At 37.8% G+C, this 27,025-nt stretch overlaps 2 protein-coding genes across 3 annotated transcripts in view; one reads left to right on the top strand and one right to left on the bottom strand.

Annotated features, from left to right (window-relative positions):
- Window positions 1-601: 601 nt before the first annotated feature.
- MASTL (microtubule associated serine/threonine kinase like) lies at window positions 602-20,864 on the top strand. Its single transcript, XM_009965969.3, has 12 exons — window positions 602-824; window positions 2,882-3,019; window positions 4,470-4,609; window positions 5,367-5,455; window positions 6,803-6,909; window positions 7,240-7,372; window positions 7,961-8,133; window positions 9,281-10,525; window positions 12,457-12,595; window positions 16,236-16,349; window positions 16,435-16,536; window positions 18,901-20,864. Exons 1-12 carry the CDS (start codon window positions 612-614, stop codon window positions 19,056-19,058), a joined length of 2,751 nt encoding a protein of 916 aa, XP_009964271.3. The 5' UTR covers window positions 602-611; the 3' UTR covers window positions 19,059-20,864.
- Window positions 20,865-23,201: 2,337 nt separating this feature from the next.
- The window catches only part of ACBD5 (acyl-CoA binding domain containing 5), a 30,648-nt gene continuing 26,824 nt past the window's right edge, over window positions 23,202-27,025 (bottom strand). For both annotated transcript variants that reach the window (XM_042801849.1, XM_042801850.1), the window contains one exon: window positions 23,202-25,230. In XM_042801849.1, coding sequence (XP_042657783.1) covers window positions 25,218-25,230 — 13 coding nt within the window. In that variant the 3' untranslated portion in view covers window positions 23,202-25,217. The remainder of the gene's footprint in view (window positions 25,231-27,025) is intronic.

Genomic DNA, 27,025 nt, shown 5'->3' with positions numbered 1-27,025 from the left:
TATTTGGATGATTGGCCTTAATCTACCTATAACACGGGGACACGAGGGAATCATTCCACCCAGCGTGTCCATCGTACGTTACCTTAACCAAGGCTTGTATTACTCTGTTACATACATATGCATCAAATTTCCCGGTACTAATGATCATATTTACATCGTTATTAGGCATGCGGTTTGGGTCTCTGAGGGGCTTCCGAGGGGGGTCGTCGGTGGTCCTGAGCAGCCGCTGGTGGCTTTTAGGAGAGGGATCTTTAGCTTTCAATCTATGGAGTTTTATTCCCGATTTCGCTATCTACTCCTTCTGGTTGTGGGCGAAGCTGAGCAGCACCGCGGGGGTGATACCGGAGGGCAGGCACCTCGAACGGCGGCGGGCGCGCTCCGGAGCGGGCACAGTGAAGCGCCCCGGCGCTGCCCGCCCCGCGGGAGGAACGGGGCTGCCGGGCGGGCCCCACCCGCCCCGGCCACCATTACAGCCGCCTCCGTGCGGCCGCTAACGGCTGCCGCGCGAGGGGTCTCGCGAGATCGCCGCGCCCGCCCGTTGGCCGGGGACGCGGCGGGGCGGGGCGGGCGCCGCTTTGAATCGGCGCGGGGCGGCAGCGCCGGGGCGCGACATGGGGACGGTGGAGCCGTTGGCTGGGGCGCGGCCGGAGGCGGCGGACGCCGCCGCCGCTGCTGCTGCCGCCACCACAACTGCCGGCCCGAGGCGCGTCGAGGTTCCCCGGCCCCCCTCCATCGAGGAGTTCACCATCGTGAAGCCCATCAGCCGCGGCGCCTTCGGGAAAGTGTACCTGGGCCGCAAGGCGGGCAGGCTCTATGCTGTGAAGGTGAGGGGCCGCGCGGGGCACTTCCCCTCGGGGGTCCCCTCGTTGCGTGGTGTTGCGGCGCTGCCACCCTCCGCTTTCCTTTAACCTCCCGTAGGAAAGGGGCGTCCCGAGTGGGAAGGGGGGCGGCCCCCACGTAAGTCCCCTTTGCCTTCCGGCACTCGGCTCTTGGGGAGCTGCCGCTCTTCCGGCACAAGCCCAGTGCTGGGGAGATGGGTTTAGTTTTCCCCTCGCGTTCTTGTTCGCCTGGAGGCTTTGGTTAGGAGACACCTGATAACGACAGCTGCTTTTAGAAGTACCTTAAATGTGGAGGAAACTACGCCGGAAGCCTTCTAAAGCGTCACTGCGCTATTTGCTTCTTGCCTGTAAATACTTGTTATAACTGACTACGTTCAGCTGTCGTGCCGTTGGGAGGGCGTTCTCACATTTCTTCATGAATGAAGTCTGTCTCTGAGATGTATAAAGAGAACAAGTTGCTAAAAATATTTTTGTTGTGTGCACGTTTGAAAAATGTTGCATTTTCTATGTTGATACACAAAGGACTAAAAACTAGGCTTGTCAGTAGTAAAAGCTTTACTGATGGTTTGCGTGAGCTTGACTTTGCAACTAGAAGGGTTATAACCAGCTGCATAATACATAAAGGAAAGGAAATGTAAGAGAGTAACGGAAAATAGACCTTGCTCTTCAGAGTTATATATGTCTGTTTACGTGATTTTGTTATAAGCATTTTGAGGTGAAAGCTTTTGTGTAAATCCTTTATTGCTAATGCAGTCAAGTTCGTGGATTGTTCACAGCCACAACATTTCACATGTGCAAAATATTTGTACAGTTAAGGTCAACACTCATTAAAAGTGTAGGTGTATGCATTTTGTGTATAGATTTTTTTTTTTTGCATCAACTTTGATAATAGTGATGGTAGTTGTGGAAAGTAATTTTCTGCAGTTTAGATGCTGCATATAGAGTGGTTCAATTACATTACTTTTAACATCAAATTTATTGAAAGTACTCTGATTTAAAAGCTTTTGTCTAAATCCTTTATCCCTATTGTAGTGAGATTTATGGATGATTCAAGCTACTGAATTTAATATATGCTAAATATTTTTACAGTTAAGGTCAAAGCTTGCATAGAAGGTATCAAATTGCACTTCTTACATCTTGCTCTTTTTAGATGTTATCAAATTCTGTTATTGAACGGTGGCGGTAGCTGTAGACTCAACTTTTTAGTTGTATTGCATAGAGAGTAGATAAATTAAACTTGCTTTAATATCACCATACATATCTAGATCAAAGATGTTGAAGATGGGCAAACTTCCAAGGTATTTAGGCAACCATTGCATATGCATGTCAGCTGTGCTATTATTCATCTTCTATTCAAGATTAATGGTGAGTGGGTATCAACATATAGTAGAGTAATTCAATACAGGAATTGGAGCCTAATTCACAGTTAAGCTTGTAATTTCTTCGTTGCGAGTTGCGTGCCTTGGAGGCTTCTTCTCGAGGAAGCAAATGTTTGTTGGGTGACTTGATCATAAATTTTAAATTAAGCAAAAATTCACTTGCTTTCTCTGCAAAGTTAAGAATTAGAGGCTGGAATAGTTGCAGTCATGTGCTTGAGGATACCAAGATGGGATGGCTTATTGTTGTACTCTGTTTTCAAGCCTCAAGCCATCTATCTCAGCCTCTGAAAAGTTGGAAGGACTTGGTCAGCAAGTGTATATCTAGGCATTGAACACTTTTTTTCCTGGTTCTGAGTTGTGCACAGTGTATAAGAAAATTAACTCAAGGCAGCTTAATTGCAGACACAGCCTAAACACTCATTTTTCAGTGTGTGCAACTGCAGTAAATATTGGTAGTGTGATTTGCACTCAGGATTGAATTAGGAGAGCAATGAAAAAGGTTCTGTAATAGCCTGTGGTTTTAAAATTCAGTGTATGAAGTTATAGCTGTGTTTCATATGTACATATGTATGCAAGTTTGCAGTATAGAGATAAATGAATTGACTAAAGAACTGTGTGTTGAGCAAATGAAAGGATGTTGATCTATTTTATTTTGTTTTTCAGGTGATGAAAAAAGCAGACATGATCAACAAAAACATGGTTCACCAGGTCCAGGCAGAGAGGGATGCATTGGCTCTCAGTAAAAGTCCTTTCATTGTGCACTTATACTACTCACTTCAGTCAGCTAATAACGTCTATTTAGTGAGTAAATAAATGGCTGTAGTATTTTATGTTAGTGTTGAAAATGGAGTACAGAACTATATTCATGTCTGAAAACATATTTTTATGGTAGTGAGTGGGTATTCTTTAGTCAATTGTACTTTCTTATTTCTCAGAATGGTTGAACAAGTGAAATATTTCCCTTCCCATGGTACCATTGAGATCTTTTCACCTGTGTTCCCTTTTTTAAAAAAGGGAGTCTTTTCTAATAGCTAATCTATTTCAGGAATATGTAGAAATCTTGGGGGGAAACAATACAAGAAATCATTTTGTTCAAGCGGAGTCCAAGTGACTGAAAGATATCCTGTGGCTCACTTAAAAGGAAATCTTTTACTTGTTGCTTGTGCTCAAAATTGATTATGGTAGCTGGCCTAGATGACAAGAGGATAACTGAGTGGCAAAACTAAGTGTCAGTCTACATGGAGCACTGTGGAGTACAGTAGGACTTGAATATAGTTTTATATACTGCTTCCACATAAAGATAGTATGGATTAAAACTGTCTACAAAGGGTCTAGTGTAATTTGTCTGGCTTGCTGTAAGCACACACAATGAACAGCCTGATTAACTTCAGAGGTAAGGTTGCTATGCACTCCTACAATCCATTTTGAGTGTAAATGAGGGCTTCTTTTCCTGGAATCTCCATTAACTGCTGCATGGAGTAGAGGAGCTTAGAACGGAGGATTTGTAAAGGAGATGCTAGAGGCATATATGGAATAGTATTGTGTATTCAAATGTAAGTACTGGTGAGATTTCTTGACCAAAACCCCATACATTCATTGTTGTCATTGAAGAGTGAGTTTCTGAAACCCTTCGGACTTTTCTTTTATCTTGAATATGACATGAGCCATAATAATGTGTGGCATTGGCATAATTTTTTTGGATGCGTGTGGGTTTTTTTAAAACACTTCAATGTCTTAAATGCACAGTAGCTCTCACTGTATGCATTTCTGGAAGTTTGCCGTTATTTCACAAAGATTAGGTCTGAATTTAATACTGTTTATAAACTTGCAAAATTAAATCAGTGAGATACCTGTTCTATACAAATAAAAATGTCACTGGTCTTTTGCTTCAGGCCTTGAGTTTCATAGAAGTGCTTTGCAATTTATTTTCTGTAACATAGAAATCTTTCAGAAGTTAAATAGCTGACTATAGTAGTTATTTGACAGTTGACTACAGGAAGTAGGCTAGGCAAATAGACCACTTATTTTATATTATTTAAAAGAAAATGTTTTATTTCTTTTGTCAGCTGAAGCTTTGGTTATTTTATCCAAGTGAAGGGTATTGTGTGGGAAGTGAAGTTAGCACAAGGAAACTTCTATCAGCTTCTGTTCCTTGAAATAATAATTTCCTATGAGTCAAAGCTATTTTATATTTTACTATCAAATTTGAAGTGTGTTTTAAAATGTTAAATTTAAAACACTTGAATGGCAGGTGATGGAGTACCTTATTGGTGGAGATGTCAAATCTCTTCTCCATATATATGGATATTTTGATGAAGAAATGGCTGTTAAGTATATTTCTGAAGCAGCATTGGCTCTTGACTATCTTCACAGGCATGGGATAATCCACAGGTAAAACCTACATTTATTTTTTTTTTTCTTACAAATAAGTATTTGGTAGTTTGGGTTTTTAATTTTTCACTTAACCAACCACCATTTCATAGTAGCAGCTACCTCATTTAGTAGAGCTTCTGGAAGCTCTTTTTGCATGTGTACACTGCAGCAATGTCATGAAACAAGACCTGAAGTAAAATCTGTCCATATACGTTAGGCAGACAAATACATACTGCTTTTCCCTGTACAGTGGTGTATTAGCTATGCTGCCTTCTATGTCCCCTCTCGCTGTGGCTTTTAAGTGACTGTTAGTTCAGGAACCCTCTGGATACTGCAAGCATGTAACTGTAGGACAAAGTGACATCCACTACTCTGATGCTCCCCCTGTAGTGACAGTTCTTTGCTGCATTCGCTGGTGCTACAGAGAACACACATGAAAACTTTTTACTAGAGGTTTACTTGCCAAATGTGTGAACTACACATTGGTAAATGTTGTAATGGGTAGTACTCATAAAGAACAGGTGTTAAACCTCCTGAAACACAAAATATGTGGCTTATAGAACCACCATGCATGTTGCAAAGCCTGAAATGTTTGTACAATATTTGGTGCTAGATATGTTTAATTGTTCTGGTGTATTCCTCCAATTGGAATCTTCTGCTGACGAAGATGTTACTGAGAAACGGCTGTAATCAGTGTGGTGTATTGAGTGTTTCTGGTCAGTTAACTTTTGCTCAGTTGTCTTTTTGCTGATTTCAACTATATTCATGTCTTCAGGGATTTGAAGCCAGACAATATGCTCATTTCTAATCAGGGCCATATAAAGTTGACAGACTTTGGGCTTTCCAGAGTTACTCTGAACAGAGGTAAGAGATGTCTGTATCCTTTTGGTTGTATTAGAATGTAATTTTGTGTTATTCCCATATTCCTGAATGCTTTACATTTCTATAGAGGACAGCTTTCAATTAAATAAGCCCAAATGTTGCACTAATATCTGATTTCCAGTTGAGAAGTCCTGATAAGGTACATACTAGTAAAGGGTCTGCTTTATGCACTGCACTTCAGAAGATAAAATAATTATTCTTTGGGACAAGAGTGTATGAAATATGATCTAGAACCATTTATCTTGAGGGGTATGGATTTCAGAGTTTTCTATGAGGCTCACTAAGAGAATTCAAAGGGCGAATGATTAATTATGGCTTTTTCTTGGTGTTTCTCTGGCTATTTCTGTCCTTCAGTTCATGTTTCTCTGTCCTTGTATATATTAATTTCCAACCTGAACTGGGACCTTGCAGATATTAATGTGAGGGATGGGGAGGTGGTGACTCCCTAACAGAAGATCATAGATCAGTGCTTTAGCATATGAACATACTATTTTCAAGTAGACCTGAACAGTCAAATGACTCTCTGGCACAGGCAATAGGCTACAGGTATTAAGGTGAATATCCAGTTCCTGAACTAGTTTGCACCTGCAACCTGTTAGCTGTATTGGGCAAATTAATGCTGCAGAGAACCAGTTTAGTTTGAGACAGCTGCTAGTGGGTACATACAGTACTCTTTTCATATAGTTAAAGGAATGTAGAAATTTAGAGTTGTCAGTGGAGTTTCCAATTCATAGTTTTAAGAGAGGAAAATCCTAAGTATGCTGTATTTTCTATAATATACTGCTTTAATTGTTAAGTTCTAATGGAACAGATTATTGTGTCCAGTTGAACATGATGTGCAAGATAAAAGCCTGCTTACATCTAGTGAGCAATAAATGTCATCTAAGGTTAACTTTTCACCTATGAAAATTTGTCTGTAGCTTCTTTTGAGATGCCTTTGGGAGAGAAGGCAGGCTTTGAATCAAATTTACTATCTTAGCCAACAAGCCATAGACTGGAATTGCTACCTAAAAAACAAAGCTGGTATCAAGTTAGAAAATGTAACACTTCCAACATAGTATGTTGGAAAATAAACTGGTCTTTTACAGTTTCAGTATTTATAAACTGTAATTTTATGATGGCTGTACAGGAAGAAACAGCTTGTGTTGAATAAGAATTTATGGGTATGTCTTCACTTGGGTTTAGTGGCTTCTTTTGTATATTTGTTCAGTATGTAACTAAATTTTTTTTTCCCCTCTTGATAAAACTTAAGTAAATGCCTATAGTTTTGGTTATTTAATAGCAAAAGGAAAACCTGACCTGCTTTGTATTTTTTTTTTCTCTTTGTAGAGATAAATATGATAGATATCCTTACTACACCATCAATGGCAAAGCCAAAACAAGACTACTCACGTACTCCAGGACAATTGTTGTCTCTCATCAGTTCTCTGGGTTTTGTAAGTAATTTTCACTGTCTTTGAAATAATTCTTTTAGTTTACTTGCTATCTTAAATGGAATAATAAGAGTGATAAGGCTATTCTTGTACCTCTTCTGCCAGCTGGTAGAATGATTTATTACATGTTTCCAGTACTTTGAAGTTCTGAAGTGATTATCTTGGACTGTATTTCAAATTGCTGACTATCAGTTGTGCTTTAAAAATTTTGGTAAATGGGCATGGCTAAGCTCCAATGCAAGCATAATAAAGAATGTGTGAAGTTACACTATCGATCCTGAATGTTTATTCAGGCTCCATTAACTTTTAACTATGCTTCTTCCTGCTTGATAGTATACTCCTGTTGGAATGAAAATGCCAGAGCGCAATTCAAGTCAATCATCTGACAGCCTGCATGGAGTGGTTTCTCCCTTACCAATGTTCCAAAAGGAAAATACCCCTCTTTCAACTAAATTATTCAAAACATGTGAGTATACCAAGCCTTGTATTAATACTCCTGCTGTAAGGTTGTGGTCTTTTCACTTTATATGAGTAGCTTGGACCCACTTCATAAAAGGTGTGCTTCTATCAGTGTCTCGCTGTCTACCATTCCTCCAGTACTTAAGGTCTGACATGTTTTCACCAACACTGCTTATGTCATCTTTTGATTTTTTTTTTTTTTTTTCCTCCCAAATGCACAACCACTGAATTCAAATTAACCCTATAAGATTTTAAAGAAATAGTGTCAATTCTTGGCATACTTTCATTAAAAATGGTTTAATATAAAAATGGGTGCTTTCATTTAAATTTCTTTACCTTGTTGCTTACTCATTTCTAACCTGAAAAGAGAAAGAAGGTTACTATGGTGCTAATGTTCATATTGCTTTTAAATTCTTGGCAAGTTTCTACTTCAAAAAAAAATGAATGAATTGACTGCAGGAAAGACAAACTAAAATTATGATGTCACACATGGCTTTCCATAACTTCTTTCAGTGTGAAAGCTTGACATAGTGTGAAGGTGGTTAATATAGACTGTTTATTTGTATCAACATCTGAATTTTTTTTTCTTCTCAAGATACTGATACTTCTCAGTTAACTCCTATGATGCCAGTGAGAAGTTTAACTCCTACTCTACTTCAGTCAAGAAAAAGGTTTGGTACCTCCAGTGCCAGTAGTCCATTGCACACATACCTTTCCAGTGTGGAATCAGAATGCTGCAGCAGCCCCAGGTGGGAGAAAGATGTAGAGGTCAGGACTGTTTCATCTTCCCACTATAAATTAAAATTAGTTTGTACTTATATATGCACTGTTGCAGATCTCCTCTACTTACTTCCCACAGTTATTTCAAATGTAGAGAAGCTGTCCCACAGGAGAAAGTGCAGGGGGTTGTAATCCTTGCCAAGTAGGAGTTTTGGATCAAAATAGTATTGTTTTTTCTTCAGACAAGTAGTCCTGTGCAACATAACAGGAAAAGCAAATGCCATTTAGCCTGCAGCAAAGGAGTGAAAGAGACAGCTTCTATTGGACGACATTGATTTAGCCCTGATCTTCACAAGGTGGGCAATGCTGGGAGCACTGGCTCTTTGGAAGCTGACCTTGTCACTTTAGTTCTATTAGCTCAGTGTGCAGGCAAAAGAATTTCTTTAAAAGGCAGACCTTGGGAAAAATAATAAACAAAATACACTTCAAACTTCTAGTAGCTATTAAAACCTCAAAAGTTTAAGGTTTATATTACTGAAGGGTTTTGTATCAACTAACCTAACCAGTAATTACAGCTGATACGAAATACTTTCTCCTAATTTAAGCTGTTAGTGAAATTCTTTTAGGCCTGTATTTCTACAGAACTCTGCTGTGCTATTTAGTCCCTTGCCACAATTCCTATTTAGATCACATACAAAAACTTACGATTAAAACAATTGATAATTCTTTATCTGTCCATTTCCCAAGGCCTTGTTTTTAGTATTATGTTTCCAAAATAGTAATATCAGATTTATCTTTTGTTACTTCTGAAGTATAATATGCCACAGGATAGTAGGAGGGTATTCTTTGGTTTGGTGATTCTTGGAAACAGAACTTCTGTAGCTTAACTTCTTAACATAAAATCACAAATACAACTTTAATTGCTATATTTCTTCATCCTTAGGTATTTAAAAACACTGCATTTTCTGTTGCATTATAGCAAACTTATTTTACGTTCTTAAAATGTCAAATCATCCCTAATTTAGTTTTGAAATTTTTTGAATGTATCATGTCATGTTTGTCACTACTAGTGGCTATAAAGAATAAGTAATGCTTGCCAATTTGCAGTTCCTTATGGAAGTGGAGAATAAGGTATTTCTATTATGCTGTAATCCTATTTTTCTTGATACTCAAAACTTAATGTGCTCATTTGCAGCAAAGTGAAGATGAACTATGTTCTACAACAGGCAAATCAAGTAACAGTGAGTCTGCTCTCCTTTCAAATGTAGAATTACCGAATAGCAAAGGTATTAAAGTGATAAAGAATAAAGAACTGGAGTCTGCTGTTTCTCCCATCAGCAGGAATGATTCTGGCAGTAGGCAGAAGTTGGGAAGTGAACCTTCTGATATAACAGATACTCCTCTGACCTCATTAGATGTGAAAGGCATAGTCAGAAAATGTCTTTCTGAAAATAAGATTTGGGAAGAAAAACTCCTTGTTAATAACAGAGGTATGACTAATGAAACAGCAAAAACTTCCAATCAACCACAGTCACCTTCGAGGCAGAATGAGCCTGTCCAGTCTATCCAAGAGGAGGAAGTTTTTGAAAAGCCAGGTGTAAAAAGAAGCTTTGAATTAGTTGACACTAGTCCTTGTCAGGAACTTAACTATGTTAAAAAAAGCAACGCAGAATATAAACGTGGCTGTCAGATCTCAGAATTTCTAGCAAACAAAAGTACAGGTTTGACAACAGAAATTCAGTCCTTAATGTTTTGTGATGATGGATGCTTACGTGACACCTGCAAAAGCAAGGAAGAGGCTAAGAGTTTTACTGGTAACCAGCAAACAGAAAAATCACTTACTCCAATTACAACCAAAAGTCTTATGTGTGATCTGGATGCAGACTATGAAAAAGATGATAAAAAGGAGTATGCAAACTCAAGTTTTTTAGGCACCAACGATGAAAAAGCTTTAGGAGTTCTCAGTGCTGATTCCAACTTATCGTTTCCTGACATGTCTGTTACAGAAAGCCATTTAGAAAAGCAGCTTTTAGATTTGGACAAAAGTGTTAAAGACCTCTCCTTTGAGGAGCCAAAACCAGAATGCATACTAATAACATCACCAGAGTCTCGAGATGCCCCACAAAATGGAGAAGCAGCACATACTGTCCAGGACTGTAAGCCATTACATCATGAAAAGGATAATGACCAAAAACACCCAAAAGAAACTTATCTTGACACAGTATCTTCTCCTTCAGAAAAGATGATGGAAGCACTTAATCTCATAAAAAAAAATGCTGTTGTTTTTCGAAGTTATAATAGTCCAATTAATATATCCAATGTCTCTGAGCCATGTAGCATGGCTTCTTTGGATATCATGGATCTTTCGCCTGCTTGTAGTGGCTCTTACCCAACAGCCATTACTCCATTACAGAAAGGAAGACCATATAGGGTCTATCAGGTATGTATGGAGGCATGTAGAAACTTTGTGCGTGCATTAGACATTAGTGATCTGGATTTATTTCCTTCAGTTGTTAATTTAAGGAAAATTGAAATAGTTTAAGGTGGTCTGCCAAAGGGACCTTTGATAGACTTTAACTTACTGCATTTGTGTGGCCAAACTTACAATTTCTGTAAGAGCTTAGCAATAACTGTATGTCCACTAGTTTGTCTCTGGCTCAACATGCATTGTCTGTCCACCTCTGAGAAACCCTTAGTTCTTACTCTGAATTGGTAAAGAAAGCTTGTGCTATTTTGTTTCATCCTACTTTTAGTGCAGTGTGGTACTTCCTGTGAGTAATTATAGGCTTCCTGATACTATAGGAAGTGTTTTTTTTTTTTTTTTCTCCTTTAATCCTGCATTGCTCCCAATATGGTCTGCAAATTCTGTTCAGCTGCTAGTAACTGCTGAAACATCTGCTATGTTCCTTTTTTGTCCTGGTAAAAGTGACGGCGTAATGCATACTGTCAAGTACTAATTACAAACCTATTGCAAAGATTGATGTAAACAGTAATAGCTGCTTGCAGGTTATAAAGTTTTTGCTTTGACCTTTTTAATCTTTCAGATAAGTAAAAATCTTACTGTCCCAAAGTAAATTAGAGCCCTGATGTGAGAAAACGGAAAGTATCCTTTTCAATCAGTGCTTTCTGTTTTGTTTTGGCATAGCTTTACAAGACCTTCATATAGTTACTTAGATTATAGTTGCAGGATCTAAAGCTTTCTGATAGAACTGACAGTGTGTTGAGCGATTGGTGTACAAAAAGGGGACATTCAGAATGATATTTTTGGGAAGGCCTTTTTTCTGATGTCTCTGTCTGAATTGCTAGCTTCTGTTTCATCTGCATACAGTTATAATTGACTATGAAACTTAGTTTGCATTCATCTGAAATGGACTCAGAATAGTATGCACTTAATCTCCTGAGAAATAAATGACTGATGGCATTGCATGTTTTTATAACTTAGATTTGAACAGGAGGATACCTTTATCATATAATTTTGTGATTCTTTTTAAAATCGTATCATTGCAACCTGGTTACCTGGTTTCTATTTTAATAGTGGATTCTGTATTCTTTATGGTACAGTGATAATGAATTGATCTCTGCTGCACTGACAATGAAGTTAGAAACAAAATTATACAAGATATATGGGAATTAAGGGTATTTTGAAAAATAAACAGTGAAGACTCTATAAGATAATTTACTATCTCCAGGTCATAACAGGAAATCTTTCATTGCAGTCGGCCTATTGACTATGAGAATTTATTGATATCTTTGCAAGCCTGCATATTTTATCTTCAAATAATGTTCCAAATTACTTTCAGAAGGTTTGTGTAGCTGTAAACAGCCACCTAGACTAACTTGAGCAGAGCTTCATCTGCAGACATAGTTTAACCCATAGGATACAGGTTAAACAAAGTGCTCGTTTAATATATTTTTTGAGTACATCTGGTATGCAGTATATAAGAAAATTCAGGATTCTCCTTACTTTACAGAGGTTTGACACACATGCTTGCTTTTCATTGGCTAATATTAAGAACTCAGTGTTAAAACTGAATGGTATTTAGTTATCAGATCTGAATTTGAAAGAGAAGTTTAAGATTGGTTGTTTTTTTGTTGGGGTTTTTTTTTTGAGACATTACTTCTAGATTTAATACTGGAATAATTTAGAGAAAAGTGTCATTAAAAAGTAGGCACTGATTAACTTTTTATGCCTCAGGATGGTTGAGATAGATAAATGGAAGCACACTTCACATCCTTTTTCAGAGAATGTACGTTTTGTGACACGTTCTTGACGTGAACCTAAGTATCAACTGTTACACTCATTACTAAACCTGGAAATGGGAGTTTCTCTGGTTTTGTTTGACATCTGAAATCTTTGTTGCATCTTTTAAGACACCTCATCAGGGAGATGCTGGCACACCTTATAGGACTCCAAAGAGCGTAAGAAGAGGAGCTGCCCCAGTAGAAGGCGAACGCATCCTAGGGACTCCGGACTACCTGGCACCTGAGCTGCTTTTAACAAAGCCCCATGGTAAGACAAACAAACCATGCAGTTTGTAAATACTTAAAAGGTGACATAACTACATTTCTAAATGTCTCTAGTGCTTTAAACCCTTCAAGGAATACAGTAGTCCATTCTTTAAAAATACCTAGTGCTTAGCATTTGCCAGTATGGATGACTGTTTGCTTCATCCATTCCTTCCATTTACTTTTTTTCACATGACCAGAGGTTTTGACTGTCTAGCATAGTCTTGCCTGCTGCTAATCTAATGCTCTGGAAAGTGTGCATGGGCATCCTGAGGCTTGTGTGTGGCTTAGGAATCACAATTTTGTCATCCTCAGTGTCCTTAAAGATTCTTGAGGGAGTGGGAGTGGGGAGTGAAACTTAGTGAAATTTAGTATGAAGAGATTAAACCTCCAATTATTCTTAGTCTATTCAATTTTTATTGATATTAAAGTGTTATGTGCATCCAAACAAGTTTATAAAGTTGAAATAAAATCAGTTATTGAGTGACCTCTTAAAACACAAGATTTCTGGCAGGATCTTCTATACAACTGGACAGTAGTAGCCATCAAATATTTTTTTGCAAAGTACTATAAGAAAATAAAATAGCACAGCTTCAAAGTACATAAATTTCTTTGGCTCAAATTCTGAGCTCCACTAAGAGCGACAAAAAGTCTGAAATATTTTCTTGCTAATTTGCAACAATCATTAACAAATAAGTGTAATGTATCCCTGATACATTTGTTGTATTTATAATTACATTTTATTCCATCTCAAAAGTATACTATCATTTTGTAGAGCTAATAGTCTTAGGAAAATTGAGATCTTCATGCAGTTTTAGTTAATGTATATTGGCTGCATATAGCAGAATTTTACTGTTCCACAGATTAGTAATCACTATTTCTCAACAAGGAGATTTAACAGTTTAATGACTAAAATTACTAAACATCTGTAGTTGTTGTTTTGCACTTGTTTTGCCAATTGACGGGGTTAACACAAAGGACACAGACACCAAGCTAAAGAAATAGGCTTATTTTACTTTAGTTTAAAGCAGCAGAAAGAATAAGCAAGGTAATGCACCTGGTCATTACTACATAAAGCTAGCTATAGTGATTAAGAAAGATCCATCACCAATTGCCCTCCTACTTTACCATCACCCAGATCCCTGCATCAGCTGGGGACCCCCCTCACAGAGGAGGGTCGGAGAGCCTTTCCCGGCAATTGGGAAGTCCCACGCAGGGCGTCCGCTGGTAGGTGAGGTCTGCGTTCTCTGCCTGTGCTGTGAGAGGGTCTGGCTTTTATACAGGTGAACAAACAAGTCTATACAAAATGCACAGGGGATATCTGGTAGATTGACATGCCTCACTCAGGCGTGTCTGGATCTGGCCAGGATCCAGGCACGCCTGAGGAGTTTGTTTTTCTTTACGTTTGGGATTTAGAGTTACTTCCTGTTGTTTACTTATAGTTTTCAGGGATTTTTCCCAGGGTTGCATTTCATGCTGATAAGATGCTGGTTGCTTCATGCTGCTGATAAGATGCTGGTTGATGGTAGGGGAATTCACTCAGAAGTCAACTTTGGTTTGAGGCCTATTGTTTGGGCCTTTTTTGTTTCAGCACTTCCATTTAGGAATCCTGGTTATTTGGCAGGCATTAAAACCGGGTAATAGTTTGGAAATGTAATCAGCGCTACTTAGACAATGTGAAACTTGGTTGCAAGGTGACTTTGGAATTATTGAGTGTTTTCAGGACTTCAGTGATAACTTGCAGAGTCTGGGCTTTGTCAGGAAATGTTAAATCTCCCATTACCTTTGGTGAAGCCAGGGTTTTCCAGCTTCAGAAATCAAAACTTTCTCTCACTAAATATTTCTGGAGTTAACTTTATTGTAAATGTAGTTTTAATCCTAAATTATAATATTACAAAGCTATTATTTGTAACTCACATATAACGTTGCCATCTTTTTTTTATTGTTGAATTACAACCTTAAGAAAAAACTCTGCATTCCTATGCCTTCAGAGAATCATACTTGATATTTGATGTTTATATTTGTTAGGCCTTTTTGCAGTAATTCTAATGTTCTTGCTTTGTTGTCTTTCCACATGCAGAGACTGATCTCTGAGTTTGCTATATACTGTAGAGAAATGGAGTGTTCAGCATAACTGAACAGTCAAAGTATAACTAGATCACAATTTCCAAGAAAATTCTTTGGGTTAAAAATGTTCCTATATAGAAAGATATGTCCAGTACACACTCCACATAAGAATGTGTGATGTTTCCACAAAAGATTCTGGAAGCATCAGTATCACTGTGACTAGGCTATCAGAAATCACACACATAAGCCTATATTTAAGGAGTTAATTCGGTGTTCTTAAAGACGTTGTGTAACAGGAAATAAGCCAGAGGCACTTTTTCTCATTGCTTCCTTTTACTTTGTGATTAATCTGATTTACTTTGTGTATGAGTGAAGAAGACTCACATGCTCAAGGCATGGTATTTCTGTTTCTTGATTCAAATATTGATAGACATAATTTATCAGGGATATGGTAGGAGTTAATCTAATCTTTAGTTAAACTTTGGGTAGGAAAAATTGCTACTGAAACCTGTGTTACTACATTGTTCAGAGTTGTGTTCTTAATAGATTTGAAGCTAGAAATTTTTTATCTGAACATCCAAGTGACCTCTAACAGTGGATATGATCTTACTGCTTTGATTTGCTCAGCTTGGTGGGGCACTCACTGCTGTTAAAAGTTGCTGAAAGTGCATTAGATTATAAATTATACATTTCAGTTTTCAGCATTTCTAAACTTACTCAATAGTCCTTTTGAAATAGCTCAAAGTGTTTGTTTTCTTAACTTGGAGGTGTGTTTTATATGCCAAAAAAGGCAAGAAAAATTACACTTCTTTCAAAGATTTTTTTTTTTTTTTTTTTTTGGTAGCAAGTGTGGCATCTGTTCTTTCTACAGTGAAGTGGGCATAGTTTAAAGCTGCAGAAAGTTTAGAATGTATGCAGTAGTGTCTGGGATTGCTTTGCCTGCTTGTTTTTAAGAAGGTTAATAACCTGGAACAACAAAATTATTTAATAACAAAGGAGAGATAGCTAGTAGCTATACATTGCTCTAATCAACTTTAGTGTAATGGAAAGTAATTCCAGCTTTTTTCATGCTGGTTCTTCTCTACAAGCTGTCTTCAATATTTTGACATAACTTTAAACAATTGAAAATTAAGTTCAGTAGTTTTAATCCTTGGAGTCTTCTCAAAAAAAAAAAAAAAAGATATGGATTGCAACATGGAGGATTCATCCAGGCTCTTGGGTAGTTGTAAAAGACAACTGTTTCTTGTCACAAAACAATCTCATGGAGAAGTCAGCTCCTGGGTTCCTTGTGATTGGAGTTGATAATTAGATTTTTTTTGAAGAGCCCCCTTACTTTTATCAGTAAACCCCAGTATTATCTATAATGAATTAAGGAGCAGACTGGCTTTAAAAAGCCATTTAATATTTTTTTAATCTTCTGCATGATTATTAAATACAACATATTTTGAATCTTCCTTCATTTCTAATAAATTTTGCAGGATTTAAACACTTCAATTTCTGCCATGGCAAATCTTAAAATCTTTGCAAATATCATTAAACCACTGTGCTAGTGTAACGATCTGGATTTCTCTTATCAGGTTGTGCTGTAGACTGGTGGGCCCTCGGAGTCTGTCTGTTTGAGTTTCTAACCGGAATTCCACCTTTTAATGATGAAACACCAACACAAGTCTTCCAAAATATTTTAAAAAGAGGTAATTATTTCAGTAATTGGGGAAAATATGTATTTTCAACATTTGTTTTATGGTTGGAATTAACAACTCGTCTGCACCTTTGTAGATATTCCCTGGCCTGAGGGTGAAGAAAAGCTGTCTGATAATGCCCAAAATGCAATAGATATTCTTCTAACAATTGACAGTATTAAGAGAGCTGGACTGAAGGGTTAGTATTCAAATTCTCTTGTGTTCTTTAAAACTAATTAAAAGCTTCAAAGTGATGTCCTCCTCCTGAAACTTAGACTAAAAAACTTTAATGTCTATTTAGGTTCCATATATAGTGCCTACAACACTTAACAAGTTGTATTTTCTGTATTTGTTGTGGGATTTTGCCCTTTTGAATGAGGAAATGGGGGGAGAGGGGATGGATTTTTTTTTTTTATTGAACTTTTGCTTTGCTTTAATGCTCCTTTGCTATATATGTTTAGTGTTTGCCATCTAATGTACCAATATTCAGTCTTCTCTAACTCAGAAACAGTCATTTGGGGTTTTTTTGACTTAACTGATTTTAAGAACCTTGACAATAGTTACACAATATCTATTACACAAAGTATATATAATTTGTTTCCCTTGTAGAAGAACTTAAACATTTGTTATTGTAATAGTGACTATATTTTATTTATAAAAATTTTTAAAATTAAGAGATCTTGGAGTAAGACGTCTTGGAAAAAGAGGAGGAAATCTTAGGAGAACTGCTCAAGAAATCACTAGAGAAGGAAATTATTATAGAAATGCTTACTCATGAAGAAACTAAAGGCTAGAAACTGAAATCAGGCCAAATCAAATTAGAGAAGGCACATGGCTATAAATTAACATAATTACGTCAGTGGGGAATTCTGCGGCTCTTTAATGTCTGGCAAAAAGCATCTAATGCCTTAGTTTGAAGGTGTTTTAGTTAAACACAAGTTCTTGTCTTTATTCCTGGATATTAGGGTGAAATCTAATTGTATGTCATGCGTAGAAATTTAAACTAGATGACATAAAGGTTTCTTCTGATCTGAAGTTCTTGGAAATTCATTCTTTTTCAGGATCTTTAACTGTAACTGATGTCTTTATCTGATTTATAGGGCACTGAAGTGAAGTTGGATGAGTAGCTTTCAGGACAACCATTAAGTTTTCCTCACTGTAATTGAGTTTCCACCACTGTCTGTCACTTTTCTCTTCCCACCCCTAGCACACATGTTCTCCCTCTCTTTTTCTCCAGTGTGAAGCCAAACTTACTGAGAAATCCCAGTAATGTAATTTCCTAAGTACTGCGCTTCTATGGGTTCAGTCTTTCCAGATAAGAGAAGCTTTAAAGCAGTATTTGGCAGAGAACACTGGTGTCCAAAGTTGGGGTTTGTTTTTTACTTGCCTCTTCCGAGGCATGGGCAGGAGCTGTCCGCTATGGTACACACTAATACTTCTTTGGAAAAGACAATGAAGTCTGCCTGCCTTTTCAGCTGAAGACAGCTTTCAGTACATGAGAACTTGAAGAGCAGGACTATATGCAATTCTGAGATAGTGGATCTGTGCAGTGTCCTGCTGCATGTGTGACTGCTGAAGCTATTGGGAGTTAGTCTTCTGATTTATTGCCTTTTGTCCAAAATAAACTTTCATATTGTGCTATTATTGGATTGGGAAATGTAGAAATAATAAACAAATGTTAATGTCTTACTGTCTATCAACTAAAAGTCTGTGGTACCTGATTAGAATTAAAATTTGTAGTGAGTGTGTGTCTTGGTCAAACTTTCACTTCCTTCTAAACATGACTTTTACCTGTCCTATTATTTTTTTCCACTTGCTTTTGATTTTTGTGGTGCAGGTGATAAAAACATGGGTTTGTATCACACTCAGCTGAAAAGGTGACTTCTTGGATTGAATCAAAAGTATCAAAGCCACTTTCATCAGGGAGTGGTGTTTTGAGGTTATGCTGAAGATTCATCACATCCAGGGTGCCAGGAAGTCACCTTCTGGTCAGAACAAACAGGGCAGGGGAGTCCCCCTTGAGTCATGCAGCTTGGTTAGTTATCCCACCTTCAGGCCGGGAAAGAGGAATCTGGTGATCAGTGGTAACTTCACCATATGGGTGTTTAGACTTCTGTGTCTGATGATAGGCTGAGGGGGACTGTACAAAGCAGAGGACTGCTTCATGAGTGAGCGAAAGGCAGGTGGCCTGGAGCGGAGAGGGGTGAGAGCGATTCCCACGTGTCTACTCAGCACAGAACTTTGGCAAAATAAGAAACAGATATTGAAGTGATGCTTAAAATTTCTGTGGTGCCCTCTCGTGAGAAACATCCGTAAGGCACCCCAGATCCACTGTGTGTGCTGTGTAGAGTAGGTTCTCCAGCTGGGGGAGGGTGGTTAGTTGGCGTCACAATAGTTTGATCCCACTGAAGTTGGGGATAATCAAAATCCAATTGCAATTTGCACTACTGTGATTTTTCCAAACCAGAGCAAATCTACGTACAGTTACACATCAGGGGAACAAAGTGACTATGGAGATTTAACAAAAGGAAGTTTTTAACGCTTATATGAACTTCTGTTTCAGAACTGAAACATCACCCCTTCTTTCATGGTGTGGACTGGGATAATCTGCAGAATCAAACTATGCCGTTTATACCTCAGCCGGATGATGAAACTGATACCTCTTACTTTGAAGCTAGGAATAACGCTCAGCACCTGACTGTGTCTGGATTTAGTTTATAACCTCAAGATAAAGTGAACTTTCTCCATGTTTTTGCACACTTACCAGTTGTCCTGTAACACTAATTTGGTCTTAATTAAGTTTCCCTGCCAAATTTAGAATGTGTTTTAACTTAGCGGTCTAGTTTTATGGTATCCTTTTTCCTAAAGTGAAACTACTGTATGAAGCTCAGCTGGTATCAAGTGCCTTCACACTACTTCTATCTCCTTTACTGCACCTTACTAAGAGGCCAGAGCATTGTATTTCTTGGAGCTCCTACCACTTGGCAGTGATGGGGCTTTTCTTAATAGCAATGAGTAACTCCAGTTAGGAGGTGTGAATTTATTTCCCAGTTAAACATAATAAGGAAAGGACATAAATGCATGCTAATTGCATCTAATTATAACTTTGCCTATTGGTGGTTTAGTGTGATGGCAGTCTTGTTTGGGTGTAGTCCCTTCTGACCAGTTTGAATATGTATCAACTGTGCAAAGCTGGTGTTTCTATTCTAGGTGGAAAATTGAAATCTTAATGCAGCGGCTGCAGTGTCTTCCTGCTATTTACCTTATCCCAAGAAGAATGAAGAGAGACAGTGTTGTTCAAAGTTAACTTGGCTAGATGTGGTGTGTGCGATTGAGCAGCTGGACAGGTTGTTATCCTTTCCTAGACAAATAGGATAGGGAAGGGATACTTGGAGCAAGTCTGTTCAACAAATGCTCCGTTTGAATTGTTGCATTGTAGCCACTTCCACTGGAGGAAGTGGATTGAGCAGCAAAAGTTTTAGCAATGAGTTGTTTTAAATAGAAAATGCTGAGTATGTGTGTTTGTGCTCACTCATGTCAGATGATGGATAACAAAAATCACCTGAGTGTTAGCTAACAAGTGAAGTATTATTCATACTCGAGCTGCTGTATATTAAACACTATAATGTATTGCAAATCAACAGACTGTTCTGTAAACTCACAACCAGATCTCAGATTTTACTAGAACTTAAGTTACAACTGTATATTCAGTATTATAAATTCTCATTAGGGGAAAGTATATTTAAATCTATTTTTAAACACCACACAACTTGCATCTGCTAGGCTTTAGAGGTTTATTTGTAGGCAATTCTGTTTAAATTATCTTCAATATTTTTCTTGCATAGGTATGCTCCTCAGCTGATTTACTGAAGATTTTTTTATTTTCAGGTTTGTACCTGTTAGATAAAGATAACTTGCGCTAGATGGTGATGCCGGCCAGTGGCCACATGCCAGGAACCAAGCATTTTGCTGGTGATTTTTGCCATGTGGCTTTTGAGTCTTATGAACTGAACCTTCTTGCAGAGGGGGTGAGTTGTCCCTTCATTGCCCTGGTTCTTAGAAGACAAGATTTATTATTGGAATTCTGAGCAAACAGTGTCTGCTGGTCTTCCTGCTGTCCACTCGCGTAGCTGGGAAAGGAATGGGAATAGGGGAGAAAAAGGAGGGAGGTTTCCTAGAAGGACCAAAAGAGAGCTAATGCTTAATAGCTCAGAATGACAAACACCAGCTCTGGGTGTGAGAACTCAAACACATTGAAACAGAATCTTGACAAGTTGCAAAACATACAGGGACTCTCACTCGCTCCCTTTGCTAAGGACTTCAGTTTCAGAAAATGTCTAATTTGTTGAATCTTACTGAAATTAATGGTACATGAAAAAGGTTCAAGCAATCAAATGTATTAATGCATTACTGAAGCAGTATCCATAGACAACACTATCTGAATATAAGTTCTTTCAGCATTTTTACTCTGTATAGTTAGAATATATAAACTGGGGGAGGAGGAATAAATTTAAGTAATCGCTAGTATTTTATGCAATTTATTTTTCCATTTCTAATAATCTGGTTTAAGCAAACTAGTCTTACAAGAGTGAATTAGTTTCATGCTGATGAAAACGCTCTAAAAATGTATTAGGCAATAATGTGAACTGAACACCACAATAGCTCTTTGTCTTCAGTACTTTACAAATGATTACAACCCATTCCCATTTTGTAGTATAATATATTCCATTCAAAGTGAAAAAAAATAGTGGTATGACATTTTTAAAGATAACCTCTAACATCTTGAAATAATTTTAGTCAGCTGCAAGGGTCAAGTAAGTTTCTATCTAAACTTTTTCTTGACTAATCACAATGAACTACAGAACTGCTTTAAAATCTTTTAGGTAATCTAATGCTAGTGTATATAGAGCTAGAGATGATAGTACACCAAAACATTAGGCATAAAGAACCTTTAACTTCCTGTGTTTTTTCTTACGAAACCTCAAACCTTCTTATAAAAACCTTATTCTAAAAGAAAATTATGGTGGTTCTACTGTAGTTGTATAATGCAATATAAAAGCATAAATTCTGTAGAACAGTAAGTAGGCCAACTGACACAGGGGAATGTTTAATGTAAAGAGTTATCACTGCTGTCTGCAACTGGTAAGTTCTGCAGTTACCACTGAAGACTTGCAATACACAATTTGCTTCACATCTTGCATTTATCCTGATCGTAGCAAACATGGAGTTGAATTTAACAAGTTGATTGTTGGGGTTTGCAGGTGGTGTGGGGTTTTTTTTTATTGTTTAAAAAGCCGTATTCTTCAACATGGAATTCCTTGTCAACTCTTAATCCCCACTTACTGCTTGACTTGAAATACTACAGGCCAAAGTACAAAAAGCTATACTGTAGTAGGAGAAAGAGATTTAAAGTTTCTTCTCATTAGTAACCAACTACAAATTTGTGTAAACTGGCAAAAGCTTATGGTCCTTAGAAGCTGTAGAATACCACTTGGCACACACTCTAGCTGTTATATGGTGTTCCTTGAAGGCCTAAACTTTATGTGGGTGACCTACATCTGAACTGTAGCTTCCATGTTACCTTGGGAGGCAGTTTATCTGCTGTTTAGAGCTAGACACGAGTGTGCTAAAACCTGTAGAGATCAGTAACTGCCATGCTTGCTTACACAGAAATAAATAGCAGGCTGGGCTAACTCTTGCTACCCCTCACTTGCTGTTAGGTTCACCTGTATGCTGTGCAATGTTTGGAGGCTGAATCACTGAACTGATGCCACGGGTTCTTAAACTAGTAGGTTCCAGTTTCTGCATGATCAGGTTTACCTATGGTTACTCTTACAGTAAAATGCATTCTTTTCCTCTCTACTACAGTCTCAAAAAATTTACTTTGCACACTTTTGTGTAAATACATAAAATAAAATACTGCAGTCTGGCTGTTGCTTGCTTCTGCATTTTTTTGTCTTGAAATGGTCTTGTACTTTTGACCCTCCTGGGGGGGTAGGAGGTGGATCCTTACACAGAAACTCACACAGTGAGTATAAGTAGGGAAATACTGAACGCTTTCTGATACAGGTACGCATACCCTTCTGTTCATAACTTGCTAACACCTTACTGCAATCTTTATTATAAGCTCCATTTGTGTGTTTAATGGCAGAGGCGCAGAGTCCTGGGATGGTCTGTAACTCCTGCTGCGAGTCTGCTTGTCTGGGGTGACTAAAAGTCAAGGCCAGACAGGGGCTCCATCTCCCTCAGCACTTGGGGTGCTGCCACCAGCCCCGAGCAGGAAAGAAAGGGGTGTGTGAGGTGAGAACAGCTGCCCTCCACTCCCCTCCTGCTCTTTGGCTGAACACCTCTTAGTAGGTGGAATGTATTCTGTCTGGTTTCAGCCAGAGCAAGCGTGCTTTTTAGATGAAGTTTGATTCACTGTTGGAAAGCAGTTGGACGTTTGCTTCAGAAGGGCCACTTGGAGCTGAGTCTAGATGTTTCCAGATGTTTTGAGCACTAGCTGTCCTCAGGAGAGCACCAGCTAGAACAACATAGCCCAGTTCTGAGCTCAAATGATCTGCTTATGCCACTTTCTCAGACTTAAAGCTGTAGGGTTTTGTACATGAGCAAATTATAAAAAAATTATTTTTTCCTTACCTTTAAGATGAAACACCAGCTAACTTGAAATCTGTTTAAGTTAGGGTGAATCTGAAATACCTCTAGCAGCTGAGGCCTGGTTATGAGTTACAAGTAAATGGTTATAAAAGTGATGTTGGTTTATATTACAACTGTGAGATGGAGAAGCAGCTGCTTCTGTACAGCCAAAGCATCCAATGTATAGCTCTTACTAAGCATTAAGAAAGCTCACAATAAAATACAAAATAGGAAGGGATTGATTTATTGAAACATGATTGATTATTGAAACATGAATAAATAACAAGGATGGCACATGCCTACAATTATTTCTGTGGGAAGTTAACAGTAAGTACCTTTGAGAACGACTGTACTGTCTCTAAAAGCTAGACACCTACGTGTAATATGGTTATGAACTGGGGCAGGAGGCACTCCTGGGTGCTGCTCCTGGCAGAAGACCTACTGCTTCAGGAGGCTTTTTTTTAAAAATGACCTTCCAGCTAGAGTATTGTTCCTGTATAATAATTTCTATCATTTTATAAGTCAATCACTCGAGGAGCTTTAAACTGTAGGCACAGTGGCTTCAGGTCACAGCAGATCTTCCCTTCTGGCATAAGCTTTGTTCAAACCTGAGTTTTCAGTACATCTCATGCCAAAACTCATCTCCGGCACATGAAACCACTGGATTGTTACAGCAGTCTTCAAAGAGGTTCTGATCATTTTATTTTTTAATTCAGTTTTACAATAAGAAAACTGGAAGAGGTCAAAAATAACTTTGAAAAGAATCTGCACTTAACTAAAAACAAGATTAAAATTGCTCTGGTAAAATAAACATTAAATTCTGTGATTACATTTTTATACAGTATAGCTTGTATGAAAAATGTCTTCCAAACTATAAAAGATTTTCAGGAAGGACAAAAAATAACTTTCCTCAAAAATTATTTGTCAGATGTAGTCCAGGTAGATAATGAGAACACATCAGTAATATGGTCAAATTTCTGAAGATTCAGCTCTTAAACACAGGTTATTTTATGATGTAATTCTTTATAGCAAATTAATGTCTTAGTTTTCTGTCAAATCTAATTTTAGTGCATTTCCCTCTTCCAGAGATTTAGACAACATATATTAATTTATTTTAAAATTAAGTGTAAAGCATGCTTTAATCAAGCAAACTTCACAAGGTTGTAACTCTATCTGTATATTGGTTAATAAATACTCCGGGGGCGGAAAAAAAACAGTACCGAAATTAGATGAAAAGTTTTGTTTTGAAAGGAAGGAGGATAAGAAAAAGAAATACCAGAACTGATATTTTTCATAATGTGACTTGGGAAAAGTCCACAATAGATTAGTGCTAGATTAAATTTTATTTCGATTTGACATAAACTGACAACAGAAAACTTACAGCGCACTGAGCTTTTTAAAATCTTGAGAGATATACTTACAGAGCTAGCTTTCATTTCATTTTAAAACACCTTGTGCCTAAACTATGTATTTCAGTTAAAACAAGCTGTTGTCACCAATAATATAATTATCAAAGTTAAAAATATAAGGTGCAGCCTCTTTAGATGGATCCCTTGGTACCTCACACTGTTTCCAAATTTGTATTTGACAGTCCCTCTGTTATTAATGGCTCTAACTTCCAAGACATATATCAGTTCCCAGATCTCCTTTACAATCTTAAGGGATAAGTGAAGGATTTGACTTCATTCCTGACCAATTTACATGGAAATTTATCCCATGCTGGTTTAGCAGCAAAAATAACCAGCTGAATTCCTCAGAGCTATACTGTATTTTTCCAACATCTTACAATGTATTGAATTCATATTTTATTAGTGCTTTCATCTGATAATATGTAACCCCATGGAAAAACAGGCAGGGATGTTGTGATTGTAAAATTATTTCTATATTAAAGTGACAGTTTAACATATTTTTCACTTATTCTTTTACAAAGATGATCTTCTCTTAATCATCTGACATCAGCAACACTAGTAATTACTGAAGGCCCATCCACAAGCACATTCCAAAATAATTAATGTTCATATGGTTTTGAGGATGGAATCATTAGATTTATTTGTAACCTAGGAGCTGTGAGTCATTCAAGTTTCAGTAATGTTAGTCCTTAAATGTTTAGCTCAAAGGTAGTACAAAATATTACTATAACAGAAGGAACATCATCCCAGATTCTGACATTCTATGAGAATTCAGAATTCCTTTGCTTTCCAGGGCCATCTTCTTCTAGAAGTCTTTAAGCAAAGTCATGAGTTCTCAGTTCAGTTTCCTAGAAGAGGAACCAAATAAACTAGTTTAATGTACCTTCGTATGTGAGACAATTCTTCATTTGTCTAAATAAACAAATCAATTAAGGTTACATGTGAATGATTTCCTATCCATTAAAATACAACACTGCTTCAAGATACCTGAAAAATTGCCCTCTTAAGTTACAAAACAATCTGCAAGTTTACAGAACTGGCACAATTTAAAGCAATGAGTATAAAATACCACTAAGAATTCTGAACTGTAGATTAAATTCCTCAGAACAGGCCCTGACCACATCAGGCAGTGGTTTGCTGGCTCACAGCAGAGCAACACTTATGAGCTGGTTTTCCAGTGACTCTGGAAAATGTGCAATCAGAATGTTCTAAAATTGTGAGCCGAATCTAACAACTCTCAATTATTACTAAAAATAAACTTCTATCTGTCATCTGGTTTGAGAGCCCTTAGGATTCAAGTTTTCAAGCTTTCTTCAGTGAAGACTCCAGTATGAGTAACCAGATTTTCAGCATTAAGTTCCCTACAAAGGAATGAGAGAGATTAAGGGGCTCGCAAGATGACCTAAACGTCCAGAACACCATACAGTAGGGTGCTAAGGGTGAGCTGAGCTTCCCCTTCCCAGGGACATGAGCTCAACACAGAGCTGCTGGCTACAGAAGTTCCATGGAATTTGCTCCACTGTGCAAAAGAGCTGGAGTCATGGCTTCACGATGAGAAAACTTCACAGGGTAGCACAGACTCCTGGTTTCTGCTGCAGGGCAGTTTATGTGTTTTAAAACCAAAAATACATTGATATGGTCAATATATGTACTGTGTGAAGCTGCTGCCCAAAAGCTTACACACCTTAACAGAGTACAAGCTGAAACTGGCAATGGGACAATGGAGGAGGACTCCTGGTTTACAATTCCATTTTCTCTCTGAGTGTACTCGATCAACTTCCTACCTGTTGCTAAAGCAGATGGAACTCTGGAGGGAAAGGTGATGCAGAAGTAAATAGTCCTTAAATTCTGGCTATGGGTAGATTTCTTCAGAAACAGAGAGGAAAGCTGAAGAGTACAGAAATTTCTTTAGTTGTTTGTGTTCTTGAAGTTCATCTCAATACAACCCATGAATGAGTAACCTGAACAAGGGCTATTCTGGGGCTACGCTACCTCTGCATCTCACAGAGATACTGGTATTACCATTAGTAGACTGTGGTACAAATCTCGGTGTCCAGAACTCAAAAAGAATGCAGATAAACTGTGGAGCATTCAGGAAGGAGCCACCAGAATCACCCCAAGACTGTAAAATAACTTTAAAATGAGATTCCAGTTGCTCCATTTGTTTTGTATAAGCAAGAGATTAAGAGATGACCTCGTGATAGCAATAAAATACCCGTGCAAAACACACCACGGGCTCTTTGTCAATAGATAAAGATCTAGGAAAATGCAATGGATGAAAGCTGAAGCTCGACAAATCCAAACTAAAAATAAATAAACAAGCAAATGGTACATTAAGCTCTGAATCATAATAACAATATACTAGAAAAATTGCTCAAAAGGACACTTTTCTAAAAACCGATTTCTGACTGAACCTGTGAATTGATTGTGAATAGATGATCAAAAAAGGTTTACAAGAACAGCATACTGTTCAGAGAGAGAGAACATGACCATTCAAGAGCTACTAGCTAAACAACACTGACGTTCATAGGAGCTTCAAATAAGGTACTAAAAAAATTTTGATTTTAAAAAACTTTGTCCTTGCTGGTGAAATGGAAATCTCCATTTACCAGTGCAGAAAATAAGGCAAATGTGTCTAACTGC

Source organism: Tyto alba, unplaced genomic scaffold, assembly GCF_018691265.1.
Source record: "Tyto alba isolate M040663 unplaced genomic scaffold, T.alba_DEE_v4.0 Super-Scaffold_38, whole genome shotgun sequence".
Taxonomy (NCBI): Eukaryota; Metazoa; Chordata; class Aves; order Strigiformes; family Tytonidae; genus Tyto; species Tyto alba.
This window is presented reverse-complemented; position numbering and strand designations above follow the sequence as displayed.